Source organism: Microdochium trichocladiopsis (assembly GCF_020744255.1).
Source record: "Microdochium trichocladiopsis strain MPI-CAGE-CH-0230 chromosome Unknown B0I36scaffold_7, whole genome shotgun sequence".
Lineage (NCBI taxonomy): Eukaryota > Fungi > Ascomycota > Sordariomycetes > Xylariales > Microdochiaceae > Microdochium > Microdochium trichocladiopsis.
In genome coordinates this window covers 392,618-413,722 of record NW_025763550.1, presented here as the reverse complement: position 1 = coordinate 413,722, position 21,105 = coordinate 392,618, and the positions used below count along the sequence as shown (strand labels likewise).

The window sequence follows — 21,105 nt, the reverse complement described above, 5'->3', positions numbered from 1 at the left end:
TTCCGCACGCAGATTCCCGACTGCCGAGCCGGCTCGCTTACGGACGGCGTCGGTACTGCCTACATGTCTCGCGGTCCCAGCCCGCGTTGCGGTGTCCCGTTTGTTGCCCGTGGTCGGGGTTGACCTTGGGACGAGTGCGCCATGCCACGGAAGAATAAGGCAAAGAACCAACATGGCGGTGACAAAATGTCCGAGCTTAATAAGCGGGAGCTGCGATCCCCCCCTGCCAGCGACGTTGGAAACATTCGAGCCATCGCGAGCAGCCTGCCTGCCTGGGAATGTTCTTGAGCACGCTTAGTTTCAACTCGAAGACCACATGACACGCTCAGAGACCCGTTGAGGTGAACCCCCACGCTCCGGGGCAACGCTACCAAGCAATGGCTGTCTTCCCATTCGTCCCAGACCCTCCATGCCTGCCGGATCCGCAAGCATGGGGCTGCTCCACTCACAGGGCGGTCTCGCTCAGCTCACCTGCCTCATCTGACCACTTTGGGGTTCTATCTTTGGCCGTGTAACCACAGAGCACGTCTCACGGCCTGCCTACAGCAAATTTTCTGCCTCAAGGAGGTGCTGCGCCGGGCGAAATGAGCGATCCGAGAACATCGCTGTGCGCCAGGCTGCCATTCCGATGGGGTGCTGCCGCCATTAGCTGCGTGGAGCTTTGAGTTTCACGGTCGTGTGATGAGTTGTCGATTTAGGGTGCGGCCCCTGTCAGTGAGCTAGTCACCACCTTCGCTAGTGTGGCGTAGCATGGAGCCGAGCAAACTTGCTGGACCATTCGCTCCCTCCCTCCTCAAAAGATATAAGTATGGCCCCCAACACATCTGTTTTGTCTCATCAATCTTTCGAGCCATCGACTATCACAGACACTACCTCTTATGCGCACGAAAAGACTTTGTCTCAGGCCTGTATTCTGCCGTTGAGCGCCTCCTCTCTCACCACACACTCTCACCCGTCCTTACAACCCTCGAAAAGCCCTTGACCCTATTTCTTGCTTTTTCTCGAGCGACCCTGTTGTGCCATCTTTTGCGTCAAAAAGTACCCGGGATCTCTCTCCTCCATTCTTCATTCCACCAGAACACACCCTCTGCGGATCAAGATGACCTCGACACCAATTCCTGTCCGATATCTCGCCGAAGGCGTTTACGTGCCTACTGTTGCATTTTTCAAGTCAGACGACGAGCTTGATCTTGAGACAACTCAGCGTCATGCTGTTCACCTGGCCGAGTCAGGAGTTGCCGGCCTTGTCATTCACGGCTCGAACGGCGAGGCTGTTCATCTCAGCAGGGAAGAACGCTCACAGCTGATCAAGGCGACACGCGCTGCTGTGGACCAGGCCGACCACCATCTGCTTCCCTTGATCGCAGGATGCGGGGCTCAGTCCACCCGCGAGGTCATCCAGCTGTGCAAGGATGCCGCTGATGCTGGCGCAAACTACGCCATTGTCCTGCCGCCGTCATACTACGGTGGTCTCCTCGATTCAAGCAAGGTCGTGCAGCACTTCTTTGATGTTGCTGACCGGAGTCCGATCCCGATCATGGTCTACAACTATCCCGGAGCCACACCGGGGCTTGACCTGTCCTCTGACGCCATCCTCAAGATTGGACAGCACCCCAATGTGTGGGGAGTCAAGCTGACTTGCGGCAACACTGGAAAGCTTGCACGAGTTGTTGACGGATGCAAGGAGGGATTTTTCGTCGGCGGAGGCAGCGCCGATTTTATCCTCCAGGGACTTGTTGTTGGTGGGCATGGCACTATTGCCGGAACCGCCAACCTCCTTCCGAAAGCATGCATACGCATCTGCGAGCTTTACCAGGCTGGCAATCTCAAAGAGGCCCGGCGGCTGCAAGCCATCGTCGCCAAAGCTGACTGGGTCGCCATTCAGACAGGCTTTGCCGGCGTCAAGGCAGCCCTCCAGATCTTCTACGGTTACGGTGGCGAGCCAAGGAAACCCTGCACTCTTCCCAGCGCCGAGCAGACCGAGATGATCAGGAATGGCTTTTCGGAGGCCATGGCGCTAGAACAGAGCCTTTGATCGACAGGATATGGTCGCAGGGTCTGGCCGTCAAGAATCTCAAGGCAACATGGATGAGCCAAGGAGCTGTAATGTTGATGGCATCTGTATGACGATCTGTACGACGATGGACTGACTTTCGCGTCTGCCACGCTACTTCAACACACTAATTCAGGGCCCGGGAGGCACCCGCTGACAAAACTGGCGTTGATATATGGCAGCCGCAATTTCTCCCGCTGATGGAATTTTGGCGAGTGGCGCATTTGTGGTATTTCTATCAACAGCGTGTGTTATTCGCATCGCGGAGGGTAGCGATACCAGGTTTCTTCGTACGGCGTACGAATGGAAGATTGACTCAATAATGTATATAGAGTGAGAACTAGACCACCAGCCAATATTGGCGCGGTTGTGAACAACGTACATATTATATTTCGGATGAAGAAGAACATGAATACCAGAACACGCTGCTAAGTGGTGCAGCCCCTGCTTGAATTAAGTACACCTGAAATCATGTACAAGATCTCCTCGGTCTGTTTATTTCAATTTCATAATAAGACTTTGACCGATCCACAACCTAGCTTTCGCCTTTGCATGTTTTATGTTTCACACTGCTTCCGAGATGAATACCAGAAGCACGCACCATCTCTACGTCCCCGCACACAGCACGGAGGAATACCAGCACTGCAGTTAATGATCGAGGGGCCACGTGAAAGAGAGCGAGCCGAGCAGCTTCTTGCGGGAAGCCTTGAGAAGACTTGGGACAACATTAGTAGTGGCTGCGGTGCGGATGTCTCGTTGGACTTTCCCCACCAATTCCCACACCAATGGACGGGGGAGTGCTGTCACTGAATGGACAATATTTCTTTTCCTTGTCATAGGTCGTTTCCATGTCCCAGTGGTTGCTGTTGTCATTTTTATTGTTGTTTTGTTGACGTTCTTGGGAGGACAGGGAGAGGATTAATCATACCAGGTCACTTACCCAAGTATTGTTACCTCTTGTTCCAAGTGACAAATGATGTTAGACCAAGGAAGAGTCACATTTAAAGCTTGTACCTTAGCCCCGTCCGAGTCAGGAGGGATCTTTGGAAGGTTGAGAGGGATTATGGTCTACGCCTGAGTTGGGGGGGCAAAGTGCTGTAGGATGTTCAGTTCGGACATTACACTGGATGCTCATTGGTTTATTTCAGGCAGTGGTTCAGTTTCAGATGCAAAGATGGGGAAAGGTGAAAGCTTAGTTGGAAGTCCGAGGGAATATTAGAAGGAAGAGAAAGGTCACAAGGGACCCGCGGTAGCAGAGGCAGAGAATGGCATCATCTGTCCAACACCCAGGGGGTGGCTAGTGTTCTACTCGGTTGCCGATTGCTGCTCGAAGAGTTCCGAGCATTTGGTCCTACAAGCCGAGAAATTATGCTCGAAGAATGAAAAGACAGACCAGCACGGGGAGCCTTGGTTCCTTCTTTCCCGTTATTGTTCAGAGGAGACAAGGCAAAGTGCAACCTCTCCCTTGGGAATCTGCGAAACACCGCTCGTTCTGTTTTGGTACCGATTACGAACTTACTTGACGAGTCTTCTATTTCTGTTTCGTGAAGAAGTTGATCTGCATACAAATATAGATCATGTCTGCGCGGCTTGGCGACTTTGTATCAATGATGTCGGACATCGATCGTTGGCAGTTCGGGAGACGTTTTGACGCGGCTAAGGACGCCAGGAGACGCAAACACCGACTATCTTGACACCTGCGAAGCCGGTTGAAACACACTCGAGAATATTTGACTTGGTCGTGTGCGACTTACACAACGATCAGAACAATATGAAAGCAGCTTAATTTCAAGTGTTGTCAGCGTGTGTCCGCGTGACTGAAGTCAACTAGTTACAGTGGCAGACCTTGCGCAAACTAAGCACTTGCACAGATCCTTTGAATGTATTCGAGTTAGAAGTACCCGGAGATTGGCAGCAGGTGGCTCTCACACCTCGAACACACGAGCCCAGTAGTTCATTCTCTAGCTGAAATTACAGAAATGTGCCTGCACATCAGGACATGAACGACAGTGACAGATATCACGCATCCTCCTCCTCTCGTTATCGGCACTGCCAATACCAACAATCACAGCACGAAGAAATCGATCACTAAGCATAACGCTTCGTGCTTCACCCGCTCGTGACGTTTCTCTCCTCGCAAAAGTTTCCCTCTACAAGAAAGCCTGTAGAAGACTCACCGAGGGTATCATTATAGCAAGGAAGCCTTCCTTTCTCGCAGGCCACTCTAAGCAGAGCTCCGTGATATCGAAAGCCTTGACCCAAACGCCACAAAGACGAGTCCACTCCACTGTCAGCTCTGGAATGAGCGAAGTAGGTAAACATTCAAATGCCTACCTTCGACTTCCCGACCATGCAGCGCGGACGGAGGGAACAGTAAGCAGCCACAGCTAAAAACGAACTTGCGGGATTCCCCCAAGGGCCTGGATGTACATATCTCCACACGCACCATCGACGCCACAAAAAACGAAAAACGCACGACGGTTCGATGCGAGGCTGTTTGGTTCACTTACTCATCCGCATTCACGACTTACGACATCGAAAGGTCGGGAGATAGCGCCACTTCAAGAGCAGCGGAAGCGAGCATGTGAGACCGAGAGACACTCAAGCCACGGTGCCTGCTCCACAAAGTCACCAGGCGCTCGCCCTGGCTGCTTACCTGCTCTCACCACCCACGTCTCGTCCTCGTCGACGGGAGTTGACCCTCCGAGCAGTCTGGAGATGGGGAAATGAGGCGATATCTGTCTCGTGGCATGTCCATGGCGGATCAGCTGAGACGCCATGTGGCAAAGCCACTGGGCTCAACACGTGGCCCTCGACTTTCACTTTTGAGCATTCAGATTGGCATGTTCAGCCACCTCCACGCTCTATTTGGCAAGCGTCGTTAAGCCGCATGATGTTCAGAACGTCGGCTGATGTGCTGTACGGACCATCCGTGGCCTTGAGAGCCGAGTTGCTCTGCGGCGACTCACGCGGGCACTGTGATGCCCGTGTCTCCCTGGTGCAATGATGTTGAGACCGTGGAGGGCCCCTGTCCACTCTGGCAGGTCCATAACAATGCCTATCCTCAGAATAGCAGCCTTTGCACGTCCTGCAACCGAAGCTACGAAGTCAAAGTACATCTTGCTGCGTCTCGCCTGAGAGTGCCTGGCGTTGTGCATGAAGATCTCCACGCGTTCGTGGTATTGGGTATGGCTTTTCCAGCCAGGTGGGTCGATGCATGCGCCTGCTGAGACCCTGTGTCAGTTGGATGTGCGAGGTCTACGGAACGTGGCGTCCTGTGATATTGGGAGTGCTCACGAAAGACGATGTTAGTGTGTTTTGGCTCCAAAGCGTCACCGTCAAGGCTAGGAGCCAACGAACCAATGGATAACAGTTCTTGCGCTTCCGCATTGTGCTGATCATACTTGCTATTGCCAATAGCCTGGTATGAAGGTGCATCGGATAGTTCGTGCTGGACGGCAGGGGCCGTTGGTGACATGATGTGACGGCCAATGTAAGACACCCGAATCATCAACGTGATAGGCCTCGCGTGATTTCCATTTCCCCTCTCCACCTGTCATGGATGTCATTTCGCCAGGAAACATCTGGCTACCATAACAAATGGGTACAGCAGTCTGCCTGGTTAGAAATTTGTGAATGAACGGTGCGCAATAACTGCAGGCCAAGCACAGAGCTCGAACCTCTGGATGCTAATGCAGATTGTGCTGGACGCCATGGTCTTTCGCTGCCAGTCGCAATGCGAAATCTGTTATAGGTGCCGGCACGCTGATCGCTTCTCTACGCCAAACAAGCCAGATCGGGTTTTCTCATTCTACGTACAGTTTGCAATGCCATGCCGCTTTGTGCCGCTCTTCGCTGTGGCCAAAAAGTGTCTGGTTCGTGGTGCTTCATGCTGCCAAGGGCAGCCGACCGCAGACAAGGTTGGTGAATGATGCAAGATTCAGCGGCATAATACTTGAGGAGCGGTGAGACAATGATCAGCATGATGTGGTTGTGGGCGACTTACAGTAGCTTATATGCAGAACGCAAACGCGGGAATGGACTCGCTGACAGCAGATACCCGAAGCTTACAAGAGGTCCACATCTTGAGCCAGCATAAAGCGAGCTGTTGGGCAAATGACGAAGTCACTTATCGCAGTCCGTTGTCACGTCATGGACTCTTCGTTCCCACTTGGGCCGGCGCAGTCTTTTGCCACACCTTGAAGGATGAAGACTGCAGCCGCTTAGAGCATGGGCGGCAACCGACCTTCGACTTAGGTCCCATGTTCTGAAGGAGTCATTATCTCTCTGCCATGCACGTGGGTATGGTTGGCGGAAACGGCACGGCGCACAGCCCGGCATCACTGGCACTACTTACCGAAAAATGGTGACCTGCATGACACTAAGGCGTAGCTGCCGGCCCTGGCCCGTGAGCTCCGTGCCACGTCTCCCGATCCGTGGCTGCTCTAGCTAGATCCAGCGACTTCAAGTCACAGACGTGTCGTCGATGCTCTCTGGACACTGCAGGGCCACGCCCACCGCGGATAACGCAGTTCATCCAGCTTGACCTAGGGTCCCTTGGGAGGGTGTGCCGCCAGACTAGGCGCGACAGCGACTTTCGCTGACCAAGACCTCTGGTAATTCCAAGGTTGGCTTCGGACCAATCTATGGGTCGGCCGGGGCCGACGGACGACGGGGAGTGTCTGCAGTTGCAATGGGGGAGAAGGAGCAGCTTCAGGATTCGCCGGGGGAGGGGCGGCCGTCGATCATTGCATGGTCGAGTGGTGAGAGCCGGGTGTGGCACACCATCCAGGAATCACCAGGTTTGGACAGCCAACCAACCATTCGGGGAGCCGTGTGATTGGGAAGGCTCGGTTATGCGTGTCTCAGCTGTCACGCCCGCAGCGCATCACAGCCGTGTGGCAGATGCAGCAGCAGCTCGCGACACTGGACCGGCATCCAGCCATTGCTGCTCTGATTGAATGGTCGAGCAAGAACACGACGAAGTCGTGGAGAGCCGTCGCTAGTGGACGTGATTCATTCAGAGAAGTCGGGCGTGCCTGAAAGGGGACACCTTGCGCGGGGGGGGGCATTTACCCACTTAAGCAGTTGACCCCGCCCGGCCCGCGTTGCTCTTGCCTTCGACCGTGGCTGCTTGCATCCGCGTAATCAGGCAGAAACAGCAGGCATCTTCCACGGAAGGTTGTCATGGCGTAGACTTGAGGCATCTCTGGGCATGCGAGCATTCCCACCTGGGCAGGTCCTGAAGTTCTCACGTTGCAGCTCCAGCTCAGTCTCCCCCCCAAATGACAGATACGAATCCACGCCTTCGCACCGATCAGGGACCGAGTACGAGCTGTCTCGATCGCCGGACAGGCCTGCCCTTCCACAGGAGGCCGTCCACCTGCCTATTCCATGCCAGAACAGCCTTGTTGCCCATTCTCGTCAATAATCTCCACTCTGACGCGCAGCCCTTTCAGGCTTCGAAGACGGCACCATCGATCACGGGGCTGTCTGTCACGCTGCAGATATCGCCGCCATGCAAGCTTGCACGTCGCCGTGGGGTACTATGAGCCTCCGCCTGTCAAGAAAGACACAACACAAGCGCGGCGTCGCTTCCGCCTTGCCAAGCCCCAACTCTCAATAGCAGCGTCGAGCAGCGCGCTCACGACTTCCGCGACCCTTTTTGACCTATCGAGGCTTGTGCATCATGCTCATGGTCGGGACTCCACCAATCACCCCCCTTGTCGTCTCGTCTGCATTGCTCAAAACGGACTATCTGCTGCCAGAGAATGGGGCGGCATATGCTATGGGCAATCCTTTGTCATGGGCGCGCGACGCCACCATGTCTGACCCAATTCCTCGTCTGACAAGGGAGGCGTATGCTTGGCGCAAACAGGCAGTACCGACACACCTCGAAGCTCGTCTGCCAATCCTGACCCTTTCTAGAACCATTCGCACCGGCACCAGTTTTCGACAAGCCGGCCCCCTCATCGTCCTGGCACATGCCGGCCCGGCAGTTCAGGACAACGGCCAGCGCCTTTGAATGTATAAGCAATGACAAAAGGTGGTGCATATGCTGGCTAAGTGCATGGTCCCACCTGCGATCCCACGAGGCATGCAGACTGGCACATCCATGGATGCGACCCTCCCTGGAGCTGGCAAAACGCACAGGGTTGCATCTAGCCTGCGCACTACATACTGATAGCGCCCAGCTGGCAAGGGATCACTTCCAAGGAATTCAACTACATTGGGTATGACGCAACCGTCTCACATTCAAAATCTACAGCACATGGTTGCACTACAGCGCCATGTCGCAGTGCCATGCGACAGGAAACATGATAGCGTGCAAAGAGCATCGCGGTTTTCACGTGGAACTCCACTGGGGCTTCCGCTTCTCAAGGAAAGCCGCGACACCTTCTCGCTTGCCCGCCGTACCAAATGCAAAATAGTATAGGCTTCTCTCAAACTCATCGTCACGCCCCCGCTCGTCCGCTGCGGGTTCAAGTTAGTACACTGGTTCTGCCACTTGGGGCCTTGGTTTCATCTGGATAACTCACCGCGGCAGATAGCTTCCTTGGCTAGAGAAAGAGCTGATGCGCTGGCTTGAGCAAGTTTCGAAGCAATGGGTATCACATTCGCGAGGACACTGCCGTCTTCAAAGACCTCGGCAATCAAACCGGTTGCGAGCGCCTCGTTTGCCAAAATGGGAGTACCCAGCAAAACCATCTGCATTGCCTGTGGTGCGCAAAAACAGAACAGAAAATCGAGTAAGTATCGTGCAGCAACTTGCGCAACGCTGAATAAGAACTGATTTGAGCTTACGCGATATTTGCCAAGGGCCTGAGTTAGACGTTGTGTGCCTCCAGCCCCAGGGATGAGGCCAATTGTAACCTCGGGGAGGCCCAGCCGGCAGTGCTGCCCAGCATAAATCAAGTCGCACTGCGAAGAAAGAGAGAGAGGCCCAAGTCAGCAAGACGGGATGCATGCATACACCCCGGACCGATGCAGCCGCCACCTACCATCAACGCGAGTTCGAGCCCTCCTCCGAGCTGCCATCAAGAGTTAGCGCGACAACTGCAAACTATCAGTTGGAGAAGTGAGCCAACTTCACGTACTGCCATCCCCTCAAGTGCCGCAATCACTGGTTTCCTGACCGCTGCCATGCCGGCACACAAATCTTGCAGATACCGGCAGTGTCTGGCAGCTTCTGCGTCCATTGCCGAGATCTCTTTGATATCAGCGCCAGCTGCACGTATACCAAGATGTTAGCCTTTCTGGTCGACATGCACGCAATGAATCCCAGGATGAGCACGTACCTGAGAAGCATGCTTGGCTGCCAGTGATGATAATTGCGCCGACCTGAGGGTCCAGGGCTGCAGCGGCCAGCTTCTGAAGAAACTCGCTGATCAAGGCACCTGACAGCGCATGGCGCTTTGTGGGACGATTGAGCGCCAGTACCTTGACACCGTCAACAGGCGTCGAGACGAGGACCAGCTCTTCAATCGGAATGTGGGTTTCCGCCATGGCCAACTTGGCAACCGTCGAACTTTTGACTGTTTCGGAAATTCAAGCACAAGAGCAGGGAGAAAAGGGACTGGAGCAGGGAAGAGGCAAAGGAGCGTACGATATGAAGATCACAAGAGCTTTGGAAAAGACGTGCGTTTCGAAGAGCTCCCGGCGAACCTATCATGTGGACTCCGTCCGACCTAAGCACAAGGTACCCCTCCGCACATCGAAACAGCAGATCCCACTCGGCCGGTGTGTCTGAAACCATCCAGGGGACCGAGCTGAATGCCGCCCACTCCATTCCGCCCGGAGCCGCCACCCGGACTAGGGCGGCCCGCCGGAGCCGCCCCTGCCAGACTGTTTTTCCTGGCGCAAAGTCGCCGACGCAGCTCAATTTTTGTTTTGTCCAGTCTTGCTGCGCCGTCTCTGGGCGCATGCCAAGTTTGCGACATTGCACGAGGCCACAAAATGAGGGCTGCGGGCCAGACTCTGTACAGAAGCAAGGTCCGCAAGGCGACATTTTCCAGAGTAAGCCAATCATGTCGTGCTCGCCGAGCTGTCAAAAAGGCGAGGGGCGGCGACGCTGCTGCCGCAGCTGTGGCACAAGAACCCTTGCCAGCAAGCACCCGGCGCTTTGCTCGATACCAGCAACGGGGGCGCTGGGGTGTTGTCTCCGGACTTCCAGATATGTCGATTCGTCCTTTGGATGTTGCCTCGTCCCAGGGATGTTCTGGGGAAACAAAGACTTGGCGGGAAACCTTCGGGCCCACCCTGCCCACCACATTCCGACACGCTAAAACGCACTGCCGGCGGCGGGTGGCAGGCCTAGCACCATGGCCATGGATGCAGGGCATGGGTTGGGCTAACCACACACTCTCGTGGCTTTCGAAACGTACAAGGAACAAACACCAGGCTCTCCCCACCAGGCACACCCACCACCGCGTGTGGTCGCACACGCCGGCGTCGTTCGCTGCGCGCAGGGGTCCTGGCAGGGGTAGCTAAGATCCGCCGACCTCATCGGGGCCGCCCCTTGGCTCTAAGAAGGATGGCATGGCGCCGCATAGCCTTAGACGAAAGTTCTGTCAGTGTTGCGTGCCCGCGCTCGGCCGATCAGCACGGGCCCACGAATCGCGATGTACCATTCCAGGTTCCTGTCACCTCCTTCCTCGAATCGTCACAGGCTCGCTACATCATGGGTTTGTTGTGCCATTGTTTCGATGGTGGAGAGGCCCTCTGTAGCCGCGACGTCCTGGACAGGGAGTGATGTGACCTGTAACCAGCCGGGATCAAGACCGCGTGGCCAGCCTCTGCGGCGCAACACGCTCCCTGCTACTCATCTTGGGCAGCGGCTCGATGTGACAGCGTGCGCAAGATTGTGTGGCCAGCAAAGTGGGAAAGAGACTAGTTGTGATAGCCAAGGCACTCTTCGGACGAATCCGTCGTTCAATGAGTGGGTATGCTCCTACGGTATAAATAGCGGTCGATTCACCCATTGGACCTGAGAGACACTACTTGATCATCACTTCAATCTCCTCAAATGCTGAGCTAAACCACCTAAGCAACTTTAAGAGAAACCCATCCTTCTTCGGGCTATCGCCACAGCTGCGACCATGAAGCTGATTCCCGAGTCTTTCACTCGGGGTCCGGCTGTCATTCCTCGCTTCCCCACCATAACTGCGGCATTCTATCATCATGCCACGTTCTACCCAGAGGATCTTGCCGCCATCGACATTTCTCAGACACCACCTACTCAAATTACTTATGGAGCACTTTCTCTGAGGGTCATCGCCCTCTCGCGGAAACTTCGAAATGCTGGCATCAAGCCAGGTGACCGAGTCCCTCTAGTGGTCAAGAGAAGCATCGATATGCTCGTGGGCATATATGCCATCCTTTCGGCAGGCGCCCAATATGTACCCCTCGACGGTGGTGTGGTTCCAGACTCGACAGTACGGTTAGTGGTCGAACAGTCCGCTAGCAGACTTGTGCTGTGTATGAAGTCTACGAGGCACCGCCTTGCCGCCTTCGAGCCTGAGCGCGAGGTGATCGCCATCGATGAGCTGGGTGCCTTGGTGCCGGAATACGACGCTGCGATCACATCTGACGACTTCTCCACCCCTACTACTGGATGCTATGTGATATACACATCAGGTGGGCTCTTTCCCCTTTTCTCACATCCTCATAAGTGTGTGAGCACGAGACTAACATGCAATCATCCAGGAACAACGGGCACGCCAAAGGGTGTCGATGTCACACATCAGAACGTTGTGAACCTTGTGTGCCAGTCTCCCGGGGATCTTGGGATCGCTCGAGGCACAAGAGTTGGGCAAGTCCTGAATATCGGTTTTGATATGGGTAAGTTTTGTTGCTTCATGGTCGTTCTAGCGCCATGAGTAATGGTGGTGGATGTCAGGATCCTGGGCAAATTGCTGACATCCACACAGCTGCCTGGGAAATTTTGGGTTGCCTCTCCAATGGTGGAACATTGGTGCTCCGTGGATCAGACTGGAACGCAGTCGTTGCGCAGGTAATGCGACCAGCTCCAGGATTTCCGTGGATGCCCCACGCTGACCGTGGTTAGATCGACACGTTTATCTGCACACCCAGCATCCTTGCACTGTACGAGCCCAGCCAGTTTCCCAACATCAAGACCGTCGCGACTGCTGGTGAACCGAGCTCTCAGAGGTGAGTAGCCTGCAGCATCATTCCCTGCCCTGCTGGCTGTATGCTAGAAGAGTGGCTGACCATCGCAACCACAGTCTTGCGGACCGCTGGAGCTCTCACGGAGTATATTACAACTGCTGTGGCCCGACTGAGACCACTATCGTCAATACTATGCACAAGCACACTGTTGGTGCTGATCTGACAATTGGCCGACCGACCCCAAACAACTCGGTGTATATCCTCGACGACTCCGGAAACCCGGTTGCAGTGGGAGAGACGGGAATCATGTGGGCCGGTGGCCACGGCATCTCTCGCGGTTATATCGATCTTCCCGAAAAGACGGCCGAGAAATACCGGATTGATCCTTTTGCGAACAATGGGTATGTGTCATGTGCACCCATCAGGCGTCCACCGATGTTCAAATGCTCAGTGCTGACGTGATGTGGACACAGCTCCATGATGTACAACACTGGTGACTTGGGTCGCTGGAGAGCAGATGGCACCATCGAGCCACTCGGTCGAATCGATGACCAAATCAAAATCAAGGTTTGTTTTGCCCCCCCCAAAGCTGAGGCGTCTAGACTAGTATCGCGTCCCTGCGGACCTGACTGACAATGTCTCAGGGCTTCCGAGTCGAACTCGACGGGGTAACCGCCTCGCTTATCGCCTCACCTACGGTCACCAAGGGCATCGCCGTGTTTCTCGCGGGCGAGATTCACGCATTCGTGACACCAACCGACGCAGATCCCGCCAAGATCAAGGCGCACATGGGAAAGCACCAACCTTATTATGCCATTCCAAGCCACTTCCATGGAATGAAGGCTCTCCCGCTGACGGCCAATGGGAAAGTGGATAAGAAGGCACTGGGCAACTATTTCACCGAGAAGCAGCAGGTCATGGCTGAGGTCAAGGCTGCTACTCTTCCTAGGGCCCCTTCGAGCACATTCACACTCAGTCACTCTCGCTCGACATCCCTCTCTACACTGGAGTCGCTGGACGAGAAGCCCGAGAAGCTGGATCTGAATCAGGACATACCGGCGAAGCTGCTACCACAACCCTTCCGTGGGCTGTTTCATCGCCTCCTCATTGTGTACCGCCAGCTGTTCACAGTCGTCACTGCGTTCAATCTCATTGCCGTTGGGGCCCTGGTCTTTGTCGGCCCCACGCAAGATCGTCTCGCCCTGATGACTGCTGTCAACCTGAGCATGGCGGTCCTCATCCGCCAGGACTTTGTCATCAACGCTCTTTACACGGTGGCCTGCTCTGTCCCGAAGTCATGGCCACTCGGCATTCGCAAGAGGTGCGCCAAGATCTACCACCTGGGCGGCGTGCATTCCGCTGCTGCCATCTTCTCGGCCCTGTGGCTGCTTGCGTCAAGTCTCAGTGACGCAGTCTGCGGCTCAGTCTCGTGCAGCGGCTGGGCACGGCAATCACTTGCGCCAAAGGTCATCTCATGGCTTCTCTGCGGTCTCTACGTGGTGATGATGGCGTTTGCATGGCCTTCGGTGCGCAAGAGCCGCCACAACCTTTTTGAGATGGTCCACCGCTTTGTTGGATGGACAATGTTGGGCTTGTTCTGGGCACAGGTGGTGCTGGCCACAAACGACAGCAAGGCCACCGGCATGACGCTTGGCGAGGCATGTGCCCGGAACCCCAGCTTCTGGCTCTTGGCCGTAGCGTCCATGAGCATTGTCACCCCCTGGCTGTTTCTGCGCAAGGTCACGGTCGACGCCGAGCCGCTCTCGAACCACGCCGTTCGCCTCCACTTTGACTACACGGTTCCAGTCAACGGCACCTTTACCCGCCTGTCGAAGCGTCCTCTGCTTGAGTGGCACTCGTTTGCTACGATCCCCGCCCCCGAGCCCGTCTCTGGTCGACCCAAGGGCTACTCGCTCGTGGTTTCCAACGCCGGGGACTGGACCAAGGCGTGCATCAACAACCAACCCACCAAGATATGGGTCCGGGGTGTCCCTACCTGTGGCGTCATGCGGATCGCGACGCTCTTCAACCGGCTCGTTGTGATCGCTACAGGGTCTGGAATCGGCCCACTTCTGGGCCACCTCCAGGATCCTAGCTGCCCGACCAAGCTGCTCTGGTCCACGAAGGACCCCGAAAACACATTCGGCGACATGTACAGACTGCTCAAGGAGAAGGCCCCGGACGCCGTCGTCCACGACACAAAGCTCAGCGGTAGGCCCGATCTCGTCAAGATGGGCTACAACCTCGCCAAGAGCTTCGGCGCGGAGGGCGTCATCATCATCGCCAACGAGAAGATTACCAGGAAGGTCGTCTACGGTCTCGAGAGTCGCGGCATGCCAGCCTACGGCGCTATTTGGGACAGCTGAATCAGGCGCGCCAGCCGGATCGAGCTCGTCATCCAATCTCTTGCATTCCCTTTTGTCTCTGGAGTCGACTACTGAATGCCACGGAAGAAAAAAGCAATGGACTGCCTCTATGGTCATAATCCACCAGCTTCAGATCGGTCCACCACATGGTCAGCATTTTCGACATATTTGTCTTTCACACAAAAGCCTGGTCCGCGTCATCTCCTGTCGTGCTACCCACATGGCGAATGTGTGGATGGTTGGCGCCCGCTCGCATTGCAAGTGCGAGCACGAGCAACCAGGAGTTATCGGAGTTGTTAGGAGGGGTGTATATCGCCATGCACATTCTGCTACTGAACATTTTCTTTCCTTCCTTTTTCTCAGCGCGGTACATATTCCCGGAGCGACGAGTCTTGCGTCCTACCCAAAAACATATGAGCCTGACGTACATAGCTCGCACAGAACGTCTCGAAAGCGAGACTCCGTACCATATGCACACAGAGATGATGCTACACTCACTCAGAATATACAAAGATTGATACCAACCCTAATCATGACGATCGAGGATCAGCCGTGTTACGGAGAGTGACGGTGATGTGCAAGATCCAGCCAGGCATAGCGGAAGGAAGAAAGACAAAGTTGTGCTCAGCCCACCGTATCTGGACTAAGCAGGGTGCTGCATCAATACGTGTCGCAGCCACGATCCGGCCGAAAAGTGTCGTCGTGCCTGGGCAGTGCGACAAAGCCTTCTGGTGCGATGTGGCGCTGTGGTGCGAAGGCCGCGAACATGGGAGTCGCAGTAAGAAGTACAAAGAGAGATTCAATGAGTTCGTTGAACGGGAAAACCGTCGAGGAGGCAGAAACGGACGAGGAAGCGGGCGAGCGAGTCCCAAGGGAATGGGACACGCGAAAAAGTGAACCCTTGTGCAGATCAACACACCACACGCACACTGCTCTCTCTGTTTCTCTCCCTTCCCGCGCGAGGGTCACGGGAAGTGAGACAGCTTAGACCCAAGTGAGCACGGTACAACCGTACAGGTCTCGCCCATGTCTCTCTCTCGCTCTCTCTTTCTCTCTGTGCGTGTATGTGTGCTTTGTGTGTGCTGAGACGGTGGGTGGTGCGTGGTGTATGTGTGGCGGAGATGTGTCTCAGATCATCTTTACTCCTGGCACGCCCGCCCGCGCTCCCGATCCATAGGCCCGCACTTTTACGCAGAGGAGGGCAGGACAGACCAAGAAAGAAAGAACACAACCGAGGAACCGTCCATCCCAAGACCAGAACAGACCAGACAAGAGGAGGCATATGAGACATACTGATCTCCACTCATCCACAAGCGTCGCCCGAGCTGGACCAAATAGTGGCCGCCTACATGTTTCCCGCTCCTTGTCAGCTAAGGTCAGCACACGCCCAATAACGCCTGTGGCGCTGTTCAAGGCGCCCCTGTCTGGGAACGCTGGGAGGCTTGCGGTCCCTCTTGTGCATTATCCTAAACCGAGAAACCCACCCCCTCCAGCCCTACGGCAACGCCAGGCACAGCAACGGCGGCGGGCGGAGAAGAGAAGAAGAGGAAGAGCTCTTGTGAAAAAGCCACGGCGGCGGGAAATCGATTGTCTTTGAAAGTCAATGAATGGGGCTTGTCAATGGGGGCGCTGGGCTCCACCGGTTCCCTCTCCCCCCATAACCCACCCAGACCCTGCCTCTTTCATCCCTGCCGTGCCGTAGCTGGCGCCCCCGCTGACCCGTTTGGGACACACACTTGCTTCTTCTGGACTTTGTGGTGCGCGTTTACGGACTCTGGGCTTGGGCGTGCTGGCCGAATCGGGGAGATGAGCCGCGGGGCGGCGCGTGGCGCCCCGGGTGGGCGTTTACAAACCAGATGGACCACCACCGCAGAGAGAGGGAGAGAGGGAGAAGGAGGCTGCCTACTGGTCCTGGGAAACAGTGTGGGTTGCGTGGTGGGGTCTCTGAGGGATGACCGACCTTGGTATTGGCAGGCATTGGTCTCTGGGTTGACGACGAGCGTGCGCCAGCATGGCACGGGCATGTGCGGCCAAGGCGGCCCGTCTGTGCTGTGCGTGCTGGAGTGGTGTGTGTGTGTGTGTGTGTGTGTGGGTTAGCGTGCCACTGGATACTGGACAGGTGCTGGAATCCAGGACGAAGCCCTGTTGCCGACACACACACAGAGCGAGATAGAGAGAGAGAGAGGGGGGGGGGGGCACGAAGGCTAGTAACCAGAGAGACATATCAATGCCCTGGTCCTTTGCTGCCTGAACTAACTAGATGGGATAAGCTGAAGCCCCCCCGGGATGCACGAAACAGACTGGCGGCGCCGTGGGTCCCCTCTGTTCATCATGGGACCACTTGTGCTGTTTGAATGGTTCGAGAAAACAGAACTGGCTGTCGTACAATTGTTTGTATTTGCAACGAGCTTGTGTAGAGGTGTGGGTGTGTGTGTGCCCAAGGTAGGCAGCCCTCCTTAGACCATACGACGAGGCGACGAGGCGACGAGGCGGCAGGCAGGCAGGCCGAACCAGGTAAGCTCTACGAGAGGCAAACGAGTACTATTGTACGCCTGGGAACCAATGCAGCAACGAACAAGAACGCGGACCAAACCTGGAGTGTACGATCTCGTCGTGGTGTGATGTGATGGCTTGTTCTGTTTACGTGTGCTCGTGGAAGCTGGCATGCCTCGGTTTCATTGTATCCGCACCCGCTCTTTCTCGGGTAAGGAGGGAGCTGATCGACGTGGTTTCCTCGGAATACGGTCCTTGAGAATATGGTCCTTGTTTGGTCCCTCTGGTGGCCATGGGCGGTTCAAGGGGTGAAGGCACTGCAAAGGAGAAGTGATGATGGGGCAATTTCTTCGCTAAACGGAGTAGCCACGGCGACGGCAATGAGACAACAGATATCTGGGGCACTTGTTGATATTCTCGATGATGACAACATGAGCTTATAAAGACGACCCGAGCTTCCTATCAGCGGTGTCAATGATTGCCATGTACAGGTCAAAATGGTCTTCGTTATCATTCACTTGCCATCATAATGATATTCCCGGTCGGCCACGTAGATGCCGACGCGGTTTTACTGTACCGTTGCTTTGAAGTTCTGTAGATTTTCCGATATGATGGATGGCAGAATGTGGTTTTACAAAAGACCACAGTCTTCACCCATGAAATCGGCCATGCGTTGAAACCTCTTTATGATATTTCGAGTCATATAACGCAGCTCTAGCGGTTCAGAGACCCTCTTTGTCAATGAACCTGAACCAGATTTACATGGAGACACAAGAAAGTTCCCATCCACCCGATTCATCCGGCAGACTTGTAGCGTGGTGCGGCCGAGTTTTAGATATGTATCGTTTCCTCCTTCCCGTGCTGTCATGCTTCATAGAAGTCCGAGACGTCGGTGAAGTACCTCGTGTGTAAAAGCTACTTCTATTTCCACAGATGTCCCTGATGAATTCACAGATGATGGCAATCCCCCAGCTAGTCTACCACTCGTGACGGGCTACCCGAACAGGGGATTGAATGATTCTGCCTCGTACTGGCCTTCGACAGAAAACGTTCACTCAGCGGGGTGCCAGATGATGACTTCAATAGATGAAGAAGGCTGTCATGCCTCGGAAACACCTGGTTTTCCTCACCTCCCCTTCATACGTATCCATCCAATCCTGTGCTGCGTTAAAACCATCCTCACAGCATCTCAAGACAGTGATATGGCCATGGCATGCAATGCCTCCCACAGCGCCTCATCTTCGTCACTGCGGTCCTTGCACTTGGTCTCCTCATTCACACATCCGATGAAAGGGAGGACATCAGGCTCCGTCGGCGTGTCGTCCGGGCCGGGCAGTTCTCCGCGCTGCCAGTAAGCCCGGACCTTCTTGGCCGATGCTATGCTCGGGCTACGGTAGAAGCCGTGGCCTTCGGAGTTCTGATGCAACAAGGCGGAGCCTGGGAAGAGCTTGGACGCGGCGCGGCCGCTATTTGGACGGGGAACTGTTAGCGAGTTTCTGCTTAGGTGCCCATGAAACGACCGAAACGAGGTTTTGATATGTGAAAGAGAAGCTGAAAGTTCTCACGCAGGGCGTGATGTCCTGATATTGGTGGCGGAACTGAGGATGACCAACGTCGAAATGGATGACTTACTTGCGAATGGGCGTTACTGGATCATGAGTGTTGCTTATGAAGAGGATGGGGTTCGCGGTCTGGGCACCGATGGTGTCTGTGAAGCGCGCTGTTAGTATCAATCCCCGTCGATACGACACGCAGGGTCGAGGCATCATCGAATGCGTCCCATGGAAAATAACGCGAATGGGCAGCTTTGGCTTACCAGAAAACTCCCAGGCCGGGCGGCCCTTCCACCCAATACAGCTCATGCGGATCTCTGCCCAAAATGTGCCCATGACATCACTCTGGCTCTGCAGCAAGTGCATGTACTCGCGGAACTCGGCCTTGGTCACGTTGCTCTGGTCCGGTCCATCCGAGCACAAGATTCCAGTCCCAGAAAAGTCGCTGCCCTGCTCATTGATACACGCCTCCGACCAGGGTCCCGCGTCGATGCACTTCTGCGACGGCTTCGCGGGGATGCTGTTCGCCTTCCAGGCCATTGCCTTTTCGACGGCGGCGGCGTCCCCCTCCTTCCAATTGAGTACCTGGATGATGTCCTCGGCCTTGGCAAAGGGCTGATACAGTGAGCGCATCAGATAGTTCATCGCGTCGTGGTAGCCAAATACCCAGGGCCCGTTGTCGCGCAGCGGCAGCGTCTTGGGGCTCTCGAGGAATTTGGTGGTGGCGTAGGCCACCCGCGCAGGGAAGTAGCCAGATGGCGCAGTATCGACGTAGAAGGGGCACTTCTCGACGGACCCGGACGCCTGGCAGTAGTCTGACCACGCGACGAGGATGCGGTCCGTGTCCTGCAGGTTTGTCGTCCACCCGAGCGCGTAGTAGTCTGCCGCGTCGACAACGGCGTCGAGGATCACGCGCCCGACCCGATCTGGATGCATCGTGGCAAAGGTCTGTCCAAGAAGCGTGCCGTAGCTGATGCCCGCGTAGTTGACCAGCTCCTTCTTGTTCTCGCGTGCCGCCGTACGTAGACGGATCTTCGCCTGCTGAGAGCTGCTCATAGTCGTCCGGAGCGGCGAAGAGAGCAAGATGCGCTCAACCTCGCGCTCCCGCCACTGCGCGTGCTTGTCCACGATGGCCACCATGTCCTCAACGACCTGGGGCGTGTTCATGTAGTAGATGATGTTGGGCTTGCCACTGCCCCGGTCCTGGGCGCAGGCCTCGCCAAAGGCAATGGACCGGGCCCACGACTGGTGGAAGGCAAACTCTGACGCCTCGAGCAAGAACGGCGAGGGCTGCTCGACCTTCCAGTTGCCGAAGGCAATGGGATCCGGAAAGCACGTCATGCGCGGAGTCGTGGCACCCACGCCACGCGGGTCGAAGCTGATGATGTCGTAGTACTTGTCCTCGCTGTTTGTGTCGTCTGCCACCGCGCCGGGGTCCCTTGGGGAGTCCGCGATGACTTGGTAGTGCTTGCCGGTCTTGAGCGTTTGGGTTATGCCAGAGCCGCCAGGGCCGCCTTTTATGTTCGTGTTAGTCATGCACGCAACGTCGAAGGGGTTCGTGTGCGAGCCGCCTGGGCAACAGGCGTTGACTGATGAGAGAGCGCATACCTGGGTTGGTCAAGATGGGCCCAGCATATCGAGGATCAGTCACCGGCACCCTCGCCGGATACTTGATGACAGCAAGTGCCAGCCGCTCGCGAACAGACCGCGACGTCGAGTTCCAGTTGAGAGGCACAGACAACCGGGCGCACTGGTACTCGCCAAAGCATTGGTGGAACTCAAAGTCTTCGCTTGGGGTGATCTGGCTATGCTGTTAGCGACTTGAACATCTTGCTTGGACAACTTGCTTGAACATGTCACAACTGGGGCCAGAGGAATGCCGTTTGCAGTTGTGGGCTCGTGAGCATACGCGTACGAAGCACATCCAGGCAGAGTTTGTAGAATGACATGCCGGCAACGCCCAAACTCACTTTTGACCAGTCGAACCCGCCTTCTCCCTCTACAGTCTCCTCAGATTTGATTGAAGCGCCCTCCCCTCCCGCCGATCCCCAGAGCTCGCCGCGCAGTCGTCCAAGCGATGACTGGGTTGGGCCATACAGGCTGGCGAAGCCATGCACCGCTGCGGCGTAAAGAAGACCTCCAGCTACTACAATACGGAGGCGGCTCGCCCTTTGTGTCGTTTGCTGTGGGAAGGGACGGGCATCGAGCGCGGTGGGCGTCTTGACGTCAGGGGGATATCGCGTCTCCATTGCGCTGTGGGGGTGAGTGCACACCGGACAGATGATGGATATATCTTTGGAGCTTTTCAATGCGTGCGTGACCTCTTCAACCAATTGCACGCTACAGGCGCAAGATGCGGACTAGAAAGCAAGGCAATGTGGATGGTTGGAGACGATGCAGCAAGGCAGAAGCAGCAATTGAGTCTGTACATGCAGTACAAGTAGTTTCCGTTGCTGGGTGGCAGTCATGCATCCATTCATGCACGGCCTGGATTGAGTTGGGGGAGAAGGCC

General features: G+C 55.6%; 7 protein-coding genes across 7 annotated transcripts; 4 read left to right on the top strand and 3 right to left on the bottom strand.

Annotated features, from left to right (window-relative positions):
- The first annotated feature begins 844 nt into the window (after window positions 1-844).
- B0I36DRAFT_326834 (uncharacterized protein) lies at window positions 845-2,506 on the top strand. The gene has a single exon (XM_046154390.1). The coding sequence runs from the start codon at window positions 1,100-1,102 to the stop codon at window positions 2,033-2,035; it is 936 nt and encodes a 311-aa protein (XP_046010095.1). The 5' UTR covers window positions 845-1,099; the 3' UTR covers window positions 2,036-2,506.
- A 236-nt stretch (window positions 2,507-2,742) lies between these two features.
- B0I36DRAFT_326833 (uncharacterized protein) lies at window positions 2,743-3,062 on the top strand. The gene has a single exon (XM_046154389.1). The coding sequence runs from the start codon at window positions 2,864-2,866 to the stop codon at window positions 3,056-3,058; it is 195 nt and encodes a 64-aa protein (XP_046010094.1). The 5' UTR covers window positions 2,743-2,863; the 3' UTR covers window positions 3,059-3,062.
- Window positions 3,063-3,880: 818 nt separating this feature from the next.
- On the bottom strand, window positions 3,881-5,531 carry B0I36DRAFT_350851 (uncharacterized protein; the record flags this gene model as incomplete). Its single annotated transcript, XM_046156955.1, has 5 exons — window positions 3,881-4,018; window positions 4,231-4,349; window positions 4,710-4,821; window positions 5,023-5,153; window positions 5,390-5,531. The coding sequence occupies 5 exons, from the start codon at window positions 5,529-5,531 to the stop codon at window positions 3,881-3,883; spliced, it is 642 nt and encodes a 213-aa protein (XP_046010093.1).
- Window positions 5,532-8,249: 2,718 nt separating this feature from the next.
- On the bottom strand, window positions 8,250-9,701 carry B0I36DRAFT_326831 (ClpP/crotonase-like domain-containing protein). Its single transcript, XM_046154388.1, has 6 exons — window positions 9,352-9,701; window positions 9,151-9,281; window positions 9,055-9,084; window positions 8,858-8,974; window positions 8,593-8,770; window positions 8,250-8,527 (listed from the first exon to the last, which is right to left on the bottom strand). The coding sequence occupies exons 1-6, from the start codon at window positions 9,557-9,559 to the stop codon at window positions 8,400-8,402; spliced, it is 792 nt and encodes a 263-aa protein (XP_046010092.1). The 5' UTR covers window positions 9,560-9,701; the 3' UTR covers window positions 8,250-8,399.
- Window positions 9,702-11,151: 1,450 nt separating this feature from the next.
- Window positions 11,152-14,547, top strand: B0I36DRAFT_247805 (AMP-binding enzyme; the record flags this gene model as incomplete). Its single annotated transcript, XM_046150334.1, has 7 exons — window positions 11,152-11,689; window positions 11,759-11,893; window positions 11,983-12,065; window positions 12,120-12,223; window positions 12,298-12,582; window positions 12,655-12,748; window positions 12,826-14,547. The coding sequence occupies 7 exons, from the start codon at window positions 11,152-11,154 to the stop codon at window positions 14,545-14,547; spliced, it is 2,961 nt and encodes a 986-aa protein (XP_046010091.1).
- A 937-nt stretch (window positions 14,548-15,484) lies between these two features.
- Window positions 15,485-15,928, top strand: B0I36DRAFT_326825 (uncharacterized protein). The gene has a single exon (XM_046154387.1). The coding sequence runs from the start codon at window positions 15,612-15,614 to the stop codon at window positions 15,831-15,833; it is 222 nt and encodes a 73-aa protein (XP_046010090.1). The 5' UTR covers window positions 15,485-15,611; the 3' UTR covers window positions 15,834-15,928.
- Window positions 15,929-17,738: 1,810 nt separating this feature from the next.
- Window positions 17,739-21,037, bottom strand: B0I36DRAFT_326823 (TAP-like protein-domain-containing protein). The gene is made up of 5 exons (XM_046154386.1): window positions 20,564-21,037; window positions 20,202-20,394; window positions 18,857-20,107; window positions 18,673-18,748; window positions 17,739-18,506 (listed from the first exon to the last, which is right to left on the bottom strand). Exons 1-5 carry the CDS (start codon window positions 20,840-20,842, stop codon window positions 18,230-18,232), a joined length of 2,076 nt encoding a protein of 691 aa, XP_046010089.1. The 5' UTR covers window positions 20,843-21,037; the 3' UTR covers window positions 17,739-18,229.
- Window positions 21,038-21,105: the final 68 nt, after the last annotated feature.